Source organism: Anoplopoma fimbria, chromosome 13 (assembly GCF_027596085.1).
Source record: "Anoplopoma fimbria isolate UVic2021 breed Golden Eagle Sablefish chromosome 13, Afim_UVic_2022, whole genome shotgun sequence".
NCBI lineage: Eukaryota > Metazoa > Chordata > Actinopteri > Perciformes > Anoplopomatidae > Anoplopoma > Anoplopoma fimbria.
In genome coordinates, this window is record NC_072461.1 from 27245271 (window position 1) to 27261806 (window position 16536).

At 40.3% G+C, this 16536-nt stretch overlaps 1 protein-coding gene across 1 annotated transcript in view; it reads right to left on the reverse strand.

The window, feature by feature from the left end:
• LOC129100780 (spermatid perinuclear RNA-binding protein-like) overlaps positions 1 to 16536 on the reverse strand; it is a 65116-nt gene that overhangs the window by 17824 nt on the left and 30756 nt on the right. Inside the window, exons 3-7 of the mRNA XM_054610262.1 lie at positions 12290 to 12519; positions 10083 to 10248; positions 6789 to 6933; positions 1933 to 2108; positions 93 to 188 (exon numbers count right to left, since the gene is read on the reverse strand). Coding sequence (XP_054466237.1) covers positions 93 to 188; positions 1933 to 2108; positions 6789 to 6933; positions 10083 to 10248; positions 12290 to 12519 — 813 coding nt within the window. The remainder of the gene's footprint in view (positions 1 to 92; positions 189 to 1932; positions 2109 to 6788; positions 6934 to 10082; positions 10249 to 12289; positions 12520 to 16536) is intronic.

Consider the following 16536-nt stretch of genomic DNA (forward strand, 5'->3'; position numbering starts at 1 on the left):
AAACATCTATTCCAGTCAGGACTCTGGTCCTGGAGCACAAAGCTGACTCCATATTTACACTGTTTTTTAAAAAGCCAGCGTCCGCCACATACCCATCCTCTGAGCGGCTGCCACCCGGCCAGTCTGTTGCACACGTCTCTGAAAATCCTCAAGACGACGACGCAGGACTTGAGATCTGTGACTCTGGCCTGAGGGGACAGACAGACGGGAAAAAAAGTCAATAATTAAATGCATGATAAAGAAACAAAGGTTGAATATCTGATTTGGCTGCAAATATTTACTCAAATGTAGATTTTTAAGACCTCCTGTTTCTAAAGCATTTGAATACTAATTGACCTCCTTTGTTTAATCCTCAGACATGTTTCTAGTTCTTCTATCTGTGAATATTTGTGACAGTTACGTGATCGCGTGTGCTCGCTCAGCTTTACATGCGGCGAGTATAAACTAAGCTTAAGTCCTCCTCCCTCTGCACTCGACTGTGAAATGCTCTAAGTGGATTTCCATGCCAAGCATCCTGGACATTTATTGTACTTCTATTAATCCTCTTTGTTTCTCAGAATAATTCAAATTTGTATTATTTTTTTTAAGCCATTAACATACATGGAATAATCCCACAATAAAGATTCTTTCTGAATATGTTTTTATACCAAAACTAACAAAGGAGGAGCTGCAGGAGGAGAAGAGTGACTGCAGATGATGACTTTTAAATCCAAACCTTAATAAAGCGGCAGATTGTTGACACAGACGGACTATTCGCCGTGTTTCATTTGAGGCTCAGAGACTCAGTGGATGAGATGAAGACAGTAATGACATGGAGGAGCTCCTCGGGTCACCTGACCTTGACTCCTCTTCCTCCTCCGTTCAGCCGGCTGCAGCTCATCTGAAACCTTGATTTGGTGAAGAATGTCCTCCTGACCTTCAGAGTCACATCCCACTCCGACATGTTCCTCCTCCAACGTTCAGGCAGCGTGTCTGACGTTTCCACGCCGGCTTTTCTTTTTACTGTATTTGACAATTTGTGTGCTTTTGATGTTTTCACATCATTTCTGGGTGTTTCATCACTCTACAAACTAGTTTAAGGTTGTAGTTGATGCTTAGTTTACACTCGTTTACACTATTACGTAACCATGGCGGGCACATGTTGAGCATGTGGTTACAACGATTGGTTGAGCATCTCTGAAGTTTAGTAAATTCATCACTCGTCTGTCACAAATATTTACTGATTAAAACATTAATTATTAACATGTCTAGTGATTATGAGCATTTTTTAAATACTTTAGAAACAGGAGGTCTTAAAAATCTACATTTTAGTTTATATTTAACCTTTGTTTCTCAATAATGGGTTTAATACTTTACTTCTTTATTGTATAAAGGCAATAAAGTAATCCATGAAAATGAGATATGAGTTTACAGATCCCTCCTCGTCATAGTGGAGGTTGGTTTATGGTGTTTATCGTTACACTCGTTGTCTTCTTGCTTCTTCAAAAGTTAATTTTGTGTGTTCGCCCGTGTTTCAGAGAATAATGCAACAAACAATGCGTTGAGCTTTGTGCCATTTGCAAGACGCGTCATGTGACCTTTGACACCAAAAGGTTTGCATCCTGAATATTCTGGGATATTAAAACACTAAAAATGTAGTTGGTTAAATATTTGAAAGTAAACACTTCCTGTTTTCTACTTCAAGTCTCACTTCACTTACATTCATCGACAAACTTGACCCAACACTTAACAACAAAACTACATGCTGGAGTCTGATTGGACGTTACTCACCACACGGCTGTGAATGAGCCAATCACTGTGAAACATGTGAAACAGCTGCTTAATCTAGTTTCTTTATAACTCCATCATGTTGCCGTCTCCGCATTAAAGCACACAAATATTAATATTCAGAGACGGGTTGAATATTTTGTCACCAGAACCAGCTGTTCTCACCTGGAACCATTTGGCGTGTCGGAGCGCCGCCAGCGCCGCCCGGCACTTCTTCCTGTCCAGGACGTCCTCCCTCTCCTCCTCTTTCACCTCCTTCTCCTTCTTCTCCTCGCCCTCCTCCTGCTCCTTCTTCTCCTCGCCCTCCTCCTGCTCCTTGTCCTCAGCCCGGCGTCCATCCTCTGGTGAGACAGGACAGACGGAGATGATCACACTGACCTCACACACTCAAAAACACACAGAGGTTTGACAGATAATTATGATAATTATGATTATGATTAATCCCACTGATCTGACCGAATGAGCTGGGAGAAAAGGGGGGGAGGAATTTTGAGAGTCCGTGATTGTTTTTGTTGGGAGAAAGTGGGAGTTTCTCATGCACAAGGCCGGATCATTTCATGACATTTGGACGGGAGGAACCGGAGTCTCGCTCACGATGCAGATCAGTGGTCGGCTGGATTAGTGTGTTATCAACCAGGACTGCAGGACGGAAATGAGAGCATGGCGACGTCTCGGGGTGAGCAAACAGCCAGATTATGGATTAAAATAACACTTTTTGAGCACACAAGGCGGGAAAAATAGTGTTTCAGGAGGGCCTGAGATACAGAGAGGACACATTCTACTGAAGGAAAGGGAGAAAAAAGTCATTTCTTGGGGCGCCATGCTCGTATTTTCACTCTTGCAGGGGCTCGGTCAGATGTTTATGTGCAAGACTGAACCAGTCTCTCCACACCGGAGGTTTCCTGTGCTGGGGAGCCATGACGACAGCAGCAGAAGAAGAAGAAGAAGAAGAAGAAAGAGTGATGGAGGATGACGACATAAACATCTGAGAGTGAGAACGTCCACCCTGGAAAGAAAGTGAAGGCTGTTTGTTCTCGTGGTGGTGGGGGGTCAAGCAGATGGAGAACAGGTGGATCGCGGGGGGGGGGGGGGGACAGACTGCGGACCACACTGATCAGCACTCACAGGATCTAAGATTACATCATCCTCATTCTTCAGCTCGCCAAGTTTGGGATATTAAATGGTGATAAATGTCCCGAGGCTGTGGGATCAGAGTCGTTAGGGCTCAAAGATGAGATTAAATCACGGTGATTTTCTGCAGCGCCGACAGTAATGCTGACACAGAGCGTCACAGGGGTTACAGCGGAGTCTCTAACTCCGGATACACGCAGTATTTAAATGCCAATTTATCCGTTTTATGTGTGATTCATCGTGGGTAAAGTGAGCAGAGTGTGTGGGTCAGCGGTCTGTCGGCATGAAAGCTGAACAGGATGGAAGAAGGTTTGGAGACAAACGAAGGAGCCGATGAGAGACAATCCTCCTCCAAGACCAGGACTCAGGGCCTTCATGTTCTGCCCCTGGGACTTCTGGGTAATCTGAGTTGGGAGAGTGAACTGTTTTTAATTCAGACCTTTTTCAGGTGATCCTGGAGTCCTCAAGAAACAAATTTAATTGGGAATTGAAGTGACTTTTGTCTAATAAATCATTTTTTTATTACCGTTCATATCACTCTGTAACTGAAACCTATGGAATCTGAAGAGTGCCACAAAAAATAATAAAGACATGTTCTGTGTTAAATTATAATCAATAATTAATTTGATTAATTTATTTAAAAAAAACAAAACATTTCAACAGTTAAATTAAATTGGCATCATTTCAAATTACTTTTAATTCAACATGGAGGTTTATTTGGTAAAAGATCATATTGATCTCTAGTCACTGGGCAGAAGACATCAATAATATGAAGGTTGATGTAGTAATTTAATTAACCATAACAATTTAAATTTTTATGGAAAGAAAATTAAAAAAAAGGTATTTAATTGACTATTCAGTCAATTATTATTTAGAGGAATCAATTGTTTAATCTATAAAGTGCCAAAATGTTTTGAAAAATGCTGTTCAAAATTCCAAAGGCCTCTTCATATTCTATTGTTTGACATCAATCTAAAACTCAAAGATTTGAACAATGTTATGAAACTGTAAATTGTTGTTGATGAAGATTCTTAATAGATACATAATTGCTTCAGCAGAAACGTTGGCACCATTAAGCAGCTGAGAATCTGCTCTTAAAGATGTGTTGTTCATCATTAGAGAGCTATCAAAACATGAATCACTTTTTTTCATCTTATTGTGTATTTATGTAAATGACTGATACATTTAGACTCTTAAATCAACTGATTCATTGTTTCATCCCTCATTAATAACCTCATATCCATCTTATCACATTCAGTCTTGCAAATAAATGTGTCTCCTGCTTTGACAGTTAATTTCTATTTTCTGATTATCTTTCATTTAAAGACGCAGATCGACGGCTACAAATCAAATCAAATCCAGTTCACAGTCATTAAACACAGAATTGTTCCTGTGGCACTCTCAAGACTCCATAGCAATAATACAGGAATGAGGAATAACGATTTTATTGTAACTTATTTCAATTTTCTGATTCTTTTCATACAGATGACTTTTTCCCCAGAGGCCATGAGAGCCATGAAGGAGCCGTCAGCCTCGGGTCCAGACCTCATCCAGAATCAGAACTAAACTCTCGCTGACGTCATCAGCTTCGGGGGGAGTTTGATGAGTGACATCAGATCAATTCACCGCCTTGTATTCAACATGAAATGATGGGATGTCGACCTGAGCCACAACAAATTCAAAACACCAGAGAAAGGTTCAGGCCCAGAAAATGAAGCACGCGGGGCTGCTGGGTAATGTAGTCATTTTTGTAGCTCGGTTGTCGACACGGACCAGAATTTCATGGTGACCCAGAGAGAAGTCCAGTCAACAGAGGGAGAGGGGGGGGGGAGGAGGAGGAGGGAGAGGGTTGGTTTGATTCGGTTGTCGGGGAAGCCCCCTGTACCCGGGGTTTCCTGCTGTCTGGTGTGTGTGTGTGTGGGGGGGGAGCCTCGTCAGCGGTGGAGGAGAGTCAGTCCACAGCGAGGAGACCTGCGGAGCTCTGGCAACAAAACCAACAGTCAGTGAGCAGAGAGCAGAAACAGGAAGTACATTCATCAATGAGCTCCTGGAAGAACATATTCAGAAACATTTATGTCCTGAAACGCTGTTAATAAAGTGACTAAAGTGACAATTTTGCAGTAATTGTAATCTGAGAGTCATGACGTCAGATGATGCATGAAAAAGAAAAGACTCACGGTTGTGCTGGTGTTGTTGAACTACAAAAAGACTGGTCTTTCTCTCCGTTATAAATAATATTTGCTATCTTTTATCTGGGGAAAGTTACCGTACCTGAATGTTAAACGCTTTTGTCTTTGCTACAAAAAAAATAAATAAAAGGTTGAGAGGATTATTAGCCTCTGATCTTGGCGGATATTTTGCATCTAAATTGGGGATCAGCTATCGGACCCAAACCCTGAGCAGACAGTTCTTGTGTAGGAAACAGTAGCAAGTTTCTATTCACATTTCTGCTGTAAGGAAACAGGAACATTTTATAAAAATCTTCAATTATGCAAAAGGTTTTTTTTACGCTCGCTCTTTGTAGAAGAGAATTAAAGCACCGAATGGAATCTGGCAAATACATTCTGACAGAGCGAACATTTAACTCCCATGACTGATCGGCTTTTCTGCTGCCGCCTTCTCATCCAACTACTTTGAAGAATCTAAAATATAAAACATATTCTGGTTTGTTGAGCATTTGTTTGTTTACCACATAATTCCATATGTGTTCCTTCATAGTTTGGATGTCTTCAATATTAATCTACAATGTAGAAAAAAATAAAAAAGAAAGAAAGAAAAACCATTGAATGAGAAGGTGTGTCCAAACTTTTGACTGGTACTGTATATATATATATATATATATATATATATATATATATATATATATATATATATATATATATATATGTATATATATATATATAAATATATATATTTATTTGTCTTTGTCTCTAGACTAAATGTAACATTGGTCAACAGTAGCTGACATGAAAGAACAATTCAAACTTTCCCAATTGACACAACTTCCTGAAGACCTCTCTCCATGTTTCTCTCACAGATGGTTTGATGGCCTTCTGTTTCCAGTTTGCAGCCTCCACTTCTTCTTCTACTCTTTTTTACTTGCGGGTTTGATCCAGTAAACCAAAGGAAGCCAAGCCGAGTTTATATGATCAAAAGTTCATTTAAAAATCGCTTGACAATTATTTGGAGACACGACTAGCGTCCGGACAGAAGGGAAGTGAAAACGTTCTAATATTCGTTCTTTAAAAAAGAAAAAACACATGTTCAAATTATTCAAAATATCTCTTTGAACTGATAAACTGATATTGATTCTTTTAGGTTTCTAAAATACGTCCACAGCATAAATATATCTGATGTGACATCTGTTTGCTATCTCGTCTTACCAATAGGAACATCTTCCATTCTCTGATTTTTGTATGACTGAATCTTTCCTCCTCAGATTCAGGAAGTCAAGAGGACACCTGAGACAGACGTCTCCTTTTTCAGCCCAACCCCGCCCAACACATCCGCCCTGCAGAAATCCTCCTCCACCGGCCATCTGCTCTATTTCCACCACACCTGACCCAGATCCATCTCATCCTCCTGATCCTGATCTCCTCTCAGCTTTCAGCTCCCCTCCATGTTTTCTCTCTCTCTCTCTCTCTCTCTCTCTCTCTCTCTCTCTCTCTCTCTTCTCTCTCTCTCTCTCTCTCTCTCTCTCTCTCTCTCTCTCTCTCTCTCTCTCTCTCTCTCTCTCTCTCTCTCTCTCTCTCTCTCTCTCTCTCTCACATGGAGCTCAGGTGTCGCAGTGCTTTCATTCCCTCTCAGCCCTCCGCTGTCATACAGAGGTCAAATAAAAAGAAACCCTCCCAAACAGGAAGCCCAGGAGGAGGAGGAGGCGGAGTCAGTACCTTCTCCTGTGGTGCCGTGCTCCTCCCTCATGGTTAAGGAGGAGAGGGTGATCTTCAGGGTGAGTCGGGGGTCTTTGGTGCTGCAGACCCGGATGGCCGCCTCGGGGACGCACGACTGCACCTCGTATGGTTCCTCCGTCATCGTCTGCAAGACAGAGCCGCTCCGTTAATTAAGGAACGAGGATTCATCACAGAGGAAACACTGAGCGAGTGTTTGTGGAGAGCAAAGAGCTGCTGTAGAACTTTGTCCGCTCAAAGTCTCACTGGCCTACGAATGAAACACGTCTTAAATAAACATGTTTTATTTACCTTAATGCAGAGATAGAAACTCGTACTGAACCCCAGGCAGACATTCAATGTAGTTTAACGCGTCGGTGTCATGTGAATAATTATGAGGTGACCTTTCAGAATGAGAATCAGCTATATTGGCCATGTATGCGTACACATACACAGAATTTGACTTCTTGGATTTTCTCTGTTTCTCTGTCAATGTACATACACAGAAATAGATAAATACACAAAAACATATGTGTTGATATCATTTTTCTTGCAGATTTTTTCCATTTTTTGATTCTTTGTTCACCGTGGAGGCAACACAGGATGAGTTACTGATGTACAAATGATCATTTATGGGATGAAGTATTGCTTGAAGCGACCATCAATAATACGTTAGACTTCCTGCACAGATGTTTCATAATAAAAGCCTTCCAAGGGTTCATACATAATGAATAATATCTCCCTTTGCTGGTGGCATTTATAATTTCATTGACAGTATATTCATTATTATCCATCGTTATTTTCATGAAATCAAACCCTATTTTTGTAGTTGAGAATTTAAAGCATTCATGCAAAAATAATTATATTTAAGAGCTGGGAGAACGAAAAAAGAAAACTATTGTTTTTACAGTTTTTAGAATATTTTTATTTATTTTATTAAGATTTATCAAATTTCGCCTTTGTTTGTTTTACGTGACGATTTGACATAAAACTGGATTTTTTTTCTGTGACACCAAACAGGCAGCCCCCCCCTGTTGTTGGTATTGCCATCTTGCTCCCAGCACACAGGCTGTTTCTCCTTTAGATCCGTGTCGCCTTCAGTGACATCTTTTCAAGTGCATTCTCTGAATCTCGTCTCTGTGATAAAACGACCCCCACCCGTCAATCCCTCCAAAAGTCTGGACCAGGAAACGCGAGCTTCACACGGTTTCCTCCTCTGATGATGAAGCACACATGGCAGACATGGCAGGTAATTAAACGGAGAGAGACGGGCGGCCACAGGAAGCTGGTTTGGGCTCCGTGTACGTCGGCGCTGCTTCGTTAGGAGGCAGATGCTCTGAAGGGTAGAGATCTGTGATTAAATTATTCCTACAGCTCAGAGTTTAGCAGCTCTCAGGGTCGCGTCGTATCAAAGTGAAATAACAAGTGGGTGCTGCAGAGAGAGAGCCTCAGAGGTCAGAGGTCGAGGTGTGAAGGTTCTCCTGCAGTCAGGGCTTCAGACATCTCAAGGAGACAGAGAAATCAAGTGTCAGCAGAGGGACGATTCCTTTATCATCATTTCCACTTCAAACCACCTCCTCCGCATCTCCTTCAGCGACTAGAAAAATCCTTTCATCTGGTTAAAGACTAAAAAAAAAAGAAGTTTTTCATCCCTGAGAAATGATTTATTCTCCCTCTGTGATGCATCATTATGGGGAGGCGTCGTGATTCTCGTCTCTGCTGGTTTGTTCTGTCGATGATTAAAACTTGTTCTGCTTGTCACACACATTCATTTAAGACGTAGTTTATCTTTGTTTAATTATTTATTTTGTCGGGGTGGGTTGAAATATTAATAAAGCAATATATGTGTGTGTAAAGTGTTGTTGTTGGAGATATAATTCGAGGCATCACTGGTATCTTTGTGATGTTTTTATAATTAATTACTGAAGCTAATCCAGTGTTGATCTGGCAGAAGATTCAGCTGAAGGTAGCTGCTAATGAGAACGAGAAGAGTACAGATTTAGACCATAAAACATATCAGTGTGGCTCAATATCTGAATCCGACTTGGTTAAACGGATCATTCTGTGACTTTAGTTCATGTTTACAAGTTTTATTAAAATACATTATTAGTGTTTTAGTTGATGTGTACTTTCACATTCCTAAAAAACTAAATATTTAAAAATACTGTCAAAAAAAAGCTTTTAGTGTCAAAAAAAGTGTCAAAAAGCTTTTAAATGCTTTGACTCTATTTCTACAGGACGGTTATTATTATTTATTTATTTTTTACATAAATATTCACCCGCAAAGCATTGACATAAATGCTGCAAATGAGTCACGGATTCTTGTCCTGTGATTGGTTCACTCTCTGCATGTGACAGCATCTTCCGTCAGACGTATTTCCTGATGTGTTGGTCGATGCTTTTATTACCAAAACAACTGTGACAGTATTTTCCCTGAAATGGAAAATATATACGAGGTATAGAGGTTTTAAACTGGAGGTACAGATCGTTCCCTGCTCACACTCACACATGAGCCCGATGCAGGAAATGTTCCTGAACATCTCACAGATAAAGTGCATGTGTGGACGGGACTTTTAGTCCTTTTAGTCGTCCAGTTTCAGACAGAACTCAGCAGGAAAACAGGCTTTGGTTCTTTATATTATAACTTTTTCTTCCATTTCTGTCACAACATTTGTTAGAAAAACAAATAATCTAAAGCATGATTTTTTTATGCAGTAATGTCTTGTCGTCTTGTGCATATCTGATGTATTTTATACCACTCTGAGTGAAAAATATCTACTTGCGTTGGTTTTATAGAGAACGCTGTAAGTACAGGGACATATATCATTAAAATGTGTAGAAATTAGAGTGACAATAAAATACAAAGCTTTCAACAGCATCTCACAGGATCATTTGTTTCCCGTCTCACCTCTCACTGATGGAAACACGCCAACTCATCACAGCCAACAGGATGTTTTCACTGTGTAACGCTTCCTTTATATCTCATACTGTTCTGTTTCTGTTCAGGTTAAAGTTGTTTCTGTGACTATATTTAAAGTAGAAGTAGTTCTGAATGTATTATATCTTCTCTCTACCTCATGTACTATTTGTTCCATCATTCTTCTCTTCGTCTCTGCAGAACGTCACCAGTCAAACTCCGTTACTACTTTCATCCCGCATAAAGAACTTCCTGGTTGTTCTCTGGAGGACCAGAGTTTCTGCTGAACCTTCAATCACAAAGAAGCCTCCATCACCCCCCCCTGCGCTGTCACGGATCAGTCTGATTCTCTGCAGATCTGGAGGCGTGGCCGGGCGTACCTGGATCTGCAGCGGCAGGTTGGCGCTGACGGTGTACAGCAGCAGCTTGGTGGGTTTCTGTCTGCACATCAGAACCAGCTCCAGGTCCATGTCCCCTTTGATCAGCAGGCCTTTGGCCAGCAGGCCGACCCGCGTCACCCCGCACAGCGCCGGCGTGCCGTCGGGCCTGAGGGCAGAGACACACAAACTTACAGCCTGGTAGTTTTTCTAAATAGACTTGTGGTTAACCCTCAAACACAAAGCAGTTTCGATGCGTTTCATTGCTCCTGTCACATTGTATTCTCTTGATTTTCACTACGATATAAAAGTTCTGCTCCTCTATGGAAACACAACAATCACGGCTAAAAGTAGAGAGAACTCACACATGTCTTTAGTGCAGAATAACACAGTTATAATACCATAAATCATAAAAAGAAAAAACGAAATAAGTTGAATTTCTTTGAAAATGTATTTTACAAAAATATATATTCAGTGTCTGCAAGTCATAACAATGTTGGAAAAAAATGGAGGCTCTATGTGCTGTTTATATTGAACTATTCAATAAAACCTCTACTTCCAGCCTCTCCTCTCCTCTCTGCTCTGTGTTCAGCAGCCTGAAGCTCAGTCAAAGTTTCACAGAGTTCTTGTCACATGACTGTTGGTCTCAGATGAATCAATCATGTCTTCATAGTTTCACTGAGGAGCTCAGAATTTAATGTTTTTTACAGAATCTGGTTAAAGCAAACTGTTTATTTAGGGGGAGATTTTTAACGAGACTTCTAGAATAAAATGCTTTAGATGAAATATCACAATTTTAAGATTGTTTTGGCTGCTTTGTCAGAAAGATGAAAATCTGACGATAAAGACTTAAATCTTCTGGCTGTGATAAGCGGCGTAGTCTTGGCGTCTTTTTTGATACAAGGTTCACATTCCTCATGAACAATGACAGAGTTATTTTTCTTTTTGGAATACTTTCTTCTCTCCATACTGGCCTTGAAATAATTCACCTACTGTGATTCAGAAGAATCTTCTTCCTGGTTGTCATGTCGGGGTTATGTCCATATGTTTTTATTTGTTAAAAATTGGTTCCCATTGATGGCGACCAAAGACCAACAATTTGACCTCAATTTCTTAAAATGGTTACCAATGGCAACCTTATGTGGTAGCGTTGGAGACTTGACCTTCTCCTACATTTCAACAATACAATACGTCTCTGTTCTTCTGTCCTGGTTGTGTTTTCTCCACAGAGCCGCTTTGTTAATCCAGAACCTCTGTGTGGACGTTTTAGGCGCCGGGCCAAACGCTGAGAATTTATGTCTGTTTGTTGAGCTTGTTTAATCATCCAATCATCACACGTTCCCTTCCCAGCTCGCTTTTATGAGGGGGAATGATCTGGCACTGTGTTGAGGAAGCGGCTGAAGGTACAGAAAACAAACTGCAAGGAGCAATAAATTCACTTCACCTTACGCTATAAATACACGTTCACTTGGTAGACCGATGCAGAACTGAAGTGATCTTAGAAATGATTGTGTTACAATCCAAGCAGAGATACTCTCAGGATAGAAAGCTTTTAACTCTCTGAACCCCCAAACCAGACTGCAGGATTTTAAAGCATCTTTTCTTTAAACAATCGCAAAAACTACACTATTTATCACAGCCAGAAACTGTAAAAAACTTTATTTTATTCAGATATTTATCTTTCTGACGGCCCTTGAACACATCATGTGTGAAGAAATCGTCTGTCAGAAAAGGCAGCCAAAACTCAGCTTAAAATTGTGACTTTTCAGCAAACATTTTATTGTACACGTCTCATTTAAAATCTCATCCTGAATAAACCTTTTGCTTTAACCAGATTCTGTAAAAAACATTAAATTCTGAACTTTTCAGTGCAACTGGGAAGCCATGATTGATATACCTGGGACCAACAGTCATGGGAAAACAATTCAGTGATTTCTTTGTAGAATAAATTATCATAGAAATTCAACTTGTGTTGTATTTGTTGTTCTTTTTTATGATTTATGGCCTTATAACTGTGTTATTCTGCACTAGATACACGTTTGAGTTCTCTTTTCTTCTGGCCATGATTGTTCTGTTTCCATACATACTTCAGCTTCAAAAACGAGGCCACAGAGAGAAAAATGTGACAGGAGAGAAGAAACACCACATAACTGCTCAGGATTCCGAGTGTTAATCAACAGTAATAATAAAACGCATTTATTGTGACGTACTTTTTCTCAGCAGCGTCTTCCTCCGCCTTGTTGTCCCCGCCCTCGTCATCGGCGGAGGTCTTCCCCGAGGACTCGTTGAGGCCGTCCATCCAATCAGAGACCTTCTTCAGGGCTCCCTCCACGGTGGACACCAGCGTCTGGACCGCCTCCAGCTCCTCCGGCGTCGGGTAGATGCTGGCGTGTTTGGCCATGACATGGCGGTCGTCGTTTGCAAACGAGCGGAATGACCTCTGGAGAAACAGAGACATTAACGTTTACTTTTTCTATTTCAGGCCCATTTCATTCCAGCTGGTGCTCATATGAATCACACAGAAGGAGCAGGTGGAGGTTCAGAGTGAAGCTGAAGTACATTCAGAGAGGAAACTAAATGGACTTCAGCAGGAATTAAACCGCTGGCCTTTACAACTGCTGACCTTTGAGATGGTCCATCTGCCTCGTCAGGCCATTAATCAGAATAAATGTCTTCAGTGAGCTAGAACCACTTAAAGAGCTGATGTTTAAGCCAGACCATCTGAAAACAAGTATTTCTCTATAATATCAAACATTTTTTGGACTAAAAAAGAAACAAAATTATTAGTTATTAATATTTTTGGGAGAAACCACCCAAAAAAAACCACATTTCTGGTTCAATGTATTGAATTGTAGACTATGTTAGTTTATGTATAGTCACTGAAAACTGCTCACAATGGGCCTCAGGCAGGAACAATATTAAAACAAAGTCCCTCTTATTTTTGTTCCTATCCATGATTTGTTCTAACTTCGTTAGCACACATTGATTTCTCGGGTTTTACCAACGTTTCTTATGTTGGCTTTTTCTCACACTTTGAATAAGATAAGAAAAAAAACGGTCCACAAATTGACGCAGAGAAGTTTTAATGGAGGAACAAAAAAGAAAACTTTCATTTCAATGAAACTTAGATTATCATATGTTTTACAGTAATTACGATGATTGGATTATATAAAAAAACAAAAAACTTTTGGTCAGTTGATCCCATTAAGATTTTATATTGTATTATATTATCTCAGATGCTTTTTGATTTTGTACTGAAGCTCTAGTTTTTTTTAACTCCTGTGATATTTCTTCTTCTAGCTTTTTTTAGTGGCATTTCTTCAATTCTTGAACATGTGCCACAGTATTTAGCTGTCCTTATATGGTGTAAGAGGGCGTTACTTATATTAATAATAAAATATTAAAATAAAGGGAACATTTCTCAATGTGTTGCAGGTAATATTCCTCTTGTTAGAAAATAATCAGACTATAGGAAGCTTCACTTGATGGTCGTGAAGTTGCAAACAGCTCACCCATTAATTCAAACAATTCAAAAACACTGAATAACAGTTTTCATCACTCACTATGGCATCAAAACATGAATCTCTGTGTCCAAACCATGAATGTTCTCTCTGTGCCACTACTTTATTAAACAGTTCATTATGTTTCCATCGAGCTATATATCTGACAAATACATACATGAATAAGTAAAGTGGATTTCAACAATTGAAAAAATGGCAGAATCGCTTCCATTTCATCCCACAATGCATCTCAGCCAACATCGGCTGTGGAGCAGGACAGAAACAGCTCATCTGACTTTTATTTTATCTCCATAAATAAATGTTAATGACAGCACTGCACAGCTTTACTGCCACACAGCCCTCCACCTTCACTGGGCAGGCTGAAGACAACTGAGAGGCATTTTAAGACTCAACCACTCTGGTATTTAAATCGGTTAATTGTTCTTATAGAGGTGAGAAAAATAGTGTTTTAGTGCAACGTCTCCTCATAGAACGGTTCATATGATAACTAACAAGAAGTCATTTGTTATTTCTATACAACCAGAGGAGTCGCCCCCTGATGGACATTAGAGAGAATGCAGCTGATAAGCGTTGGGTTTACTGTGCAGACCTGGAAGTTAACGCCTGGTGTCCACATACTTTTGGTTATATAGGTAGTGTAAATCCTAATCTTCTCCACATGCTTCATGTCTAAATTCCAAAGCATATCTCACTTTATTCAGCTGCTTTTTATCTGCTATAAAGCGGCTCACTCAGCGGTTTTAAAGGTCATCGATACTGAACTATCAGAAAGCTGGTTTGATGTGTAAAAGAAGGATTATCATCATCATCATCATCATCATCATCATCATCATCATCAGTCGTCACTCGTCAAAGCTGTGCTGGCTCTGGTTAACTGCAGAGGAACTAATCCTCGTGTGTTGACTTGCAGGAGGAAGCAGCAGATGAAATCCAGAGCAAAATAGATTTCTTTGAACTTGAACACACCGTTCTTTAATTCAACGCCTCGGTGCCGTTGCCCCCCCCCCCCCCTCCTCTCTCAGACATTCTGGTGGGAAACGCAGGAGCTTGTTATTTTTTAGTTTTTTCATCGTGACGGCAGCAACACCTGAAGCGACCTGAGCTGCTGCCAATCTCTGCGTGGCCCAGATAGAGCCGCCGTTACTGAACATGAACATTTATGACATGTACTTAAGAGGGATGGAGCTCGTCTCTGTGAGGAGAGAGAGAGAGAGAGAGAGAAAAAAGGAAAAAAACTGACGTGCAAAATTAGCTCGCCGCTGGTTTTTTTACCAGCCGGAGCGTGTTGATCATCAAACACGTCTTTCAGTCCAAGGTCAAACTGCTATCTCTCTCTCAATCATCCCTTCTTCTCCAACTCCGATCCACTCTCTTTTTCCCTCCCTCCCTCCCTCCCCTCCAGCAGCATGTAAGCACACCCTCATTACGGTGAGTTATTTATGACGGCGCTTTAATAATTCATGGCCACGAGTCCCGTGGGGGGGGGCTTGGTTACTGGAGTTTCGAGGGTCATTCATCACGACCTAGCTAATCTCTCTCTGAACCGCCTGAGGGGGGGTGTGGGGGGGGGCTTTAGAGGCCGGCATCAACAACAAGCACGACACAACGTACACACAAACGTTAACGAGATCGAAATGAAAGATTAGGACTTCCGCGGCCCCGACACCGGTTCTGGATCCGGCTCCTTCCTTTTTATTTGTTACCTACAAGACAGCTGGGTGTGTTTTGAGGCCCCGCGACGCAATTACAAGATAATGACATTCCCCGCTTTAATTAATTGCACTGCGGGGTTTGTCGTCGGATGTCATTTACTTATATCTGACGCACACATCAGAAATTGTTCCCTTCACATTTTCTTTTTTTCTCCTGGGATGACGACGCCTGGAACAAACCAGCTTTCTTTACAGAATTAAAATACAGTCTGTGAAGGCAACACACAAGCAGCACGTACACACACTTAAAAAAACGGTTATGTTCTTCTGGAGTTTATCCATATCCATCCGTGTGCCTAAGAACAACATATATTCTGATATATAAGATATATATATATATATATATATAGAAAACGGATGCTTTTTGATCAGATTCCTAAATCTTCTTTGGTAGGCTAGAAGAAAAGTTCAAACATCCTTTCACCATCAAAAACTAATCGCTTCAAATAATTCACATTAAGCTACTTTTATAAACACCTCGGACAATTCAAACGTTCTCCATCTTTACAATTCAACATTTTCTAAAATTTTACTTTTGCAGCATCTCTAACTAAAAACAAAGAAAAACTTTATCTGGAGCCAACTTTATTTTATTTTCCATCAAAGTTCCTTTTCCTACTTTTAAATGACTTGTTTTTCTTTAAAACCGACCGACTATTCTGACCAACCTTGGTCAAAACTCAGAAAAATGACTTATTGTGAGAGCACGGTCCTTGACGACCTCGATGACGGCAATGAGCTGAAATAAAGTCCTTTATATGAAATAAAGTCCTTTATATGAAATAAAGTTCTTTATTCCATCAATGCTGCAGAAGTTTTGACCTCTTCAGTCTTTTTTCATTCACTTTGAAAGCAGGTGATGTTTCATCAAACATCACTACTCTGATTTCACCTTTGTGGATGATCATTTTTGGTGAGGGACAAACACAAAACTCAAATACATTTGTTGCTTCAGAGGTTTTGGTGAATTTATCGGTGTTAAAGAGAAAGATACAGAGACTCATCACACAATAAACCACCTGAGGAAACCTGTTTTTTCTCTTGTTCACCATGGTTCCGTAGGGAAAATTACATTTTCCTATATTGAATGTATAAATCTATTGAATTTACAAAAGTGCCCTTAAACATTTTCATCCAATTTACAGACTTTGAGATGAAATGACGTAGGTCCTATAGATTCTTTAAGCCCTATTTTAACGATCTATAGGGACATGGTTTGGAGTG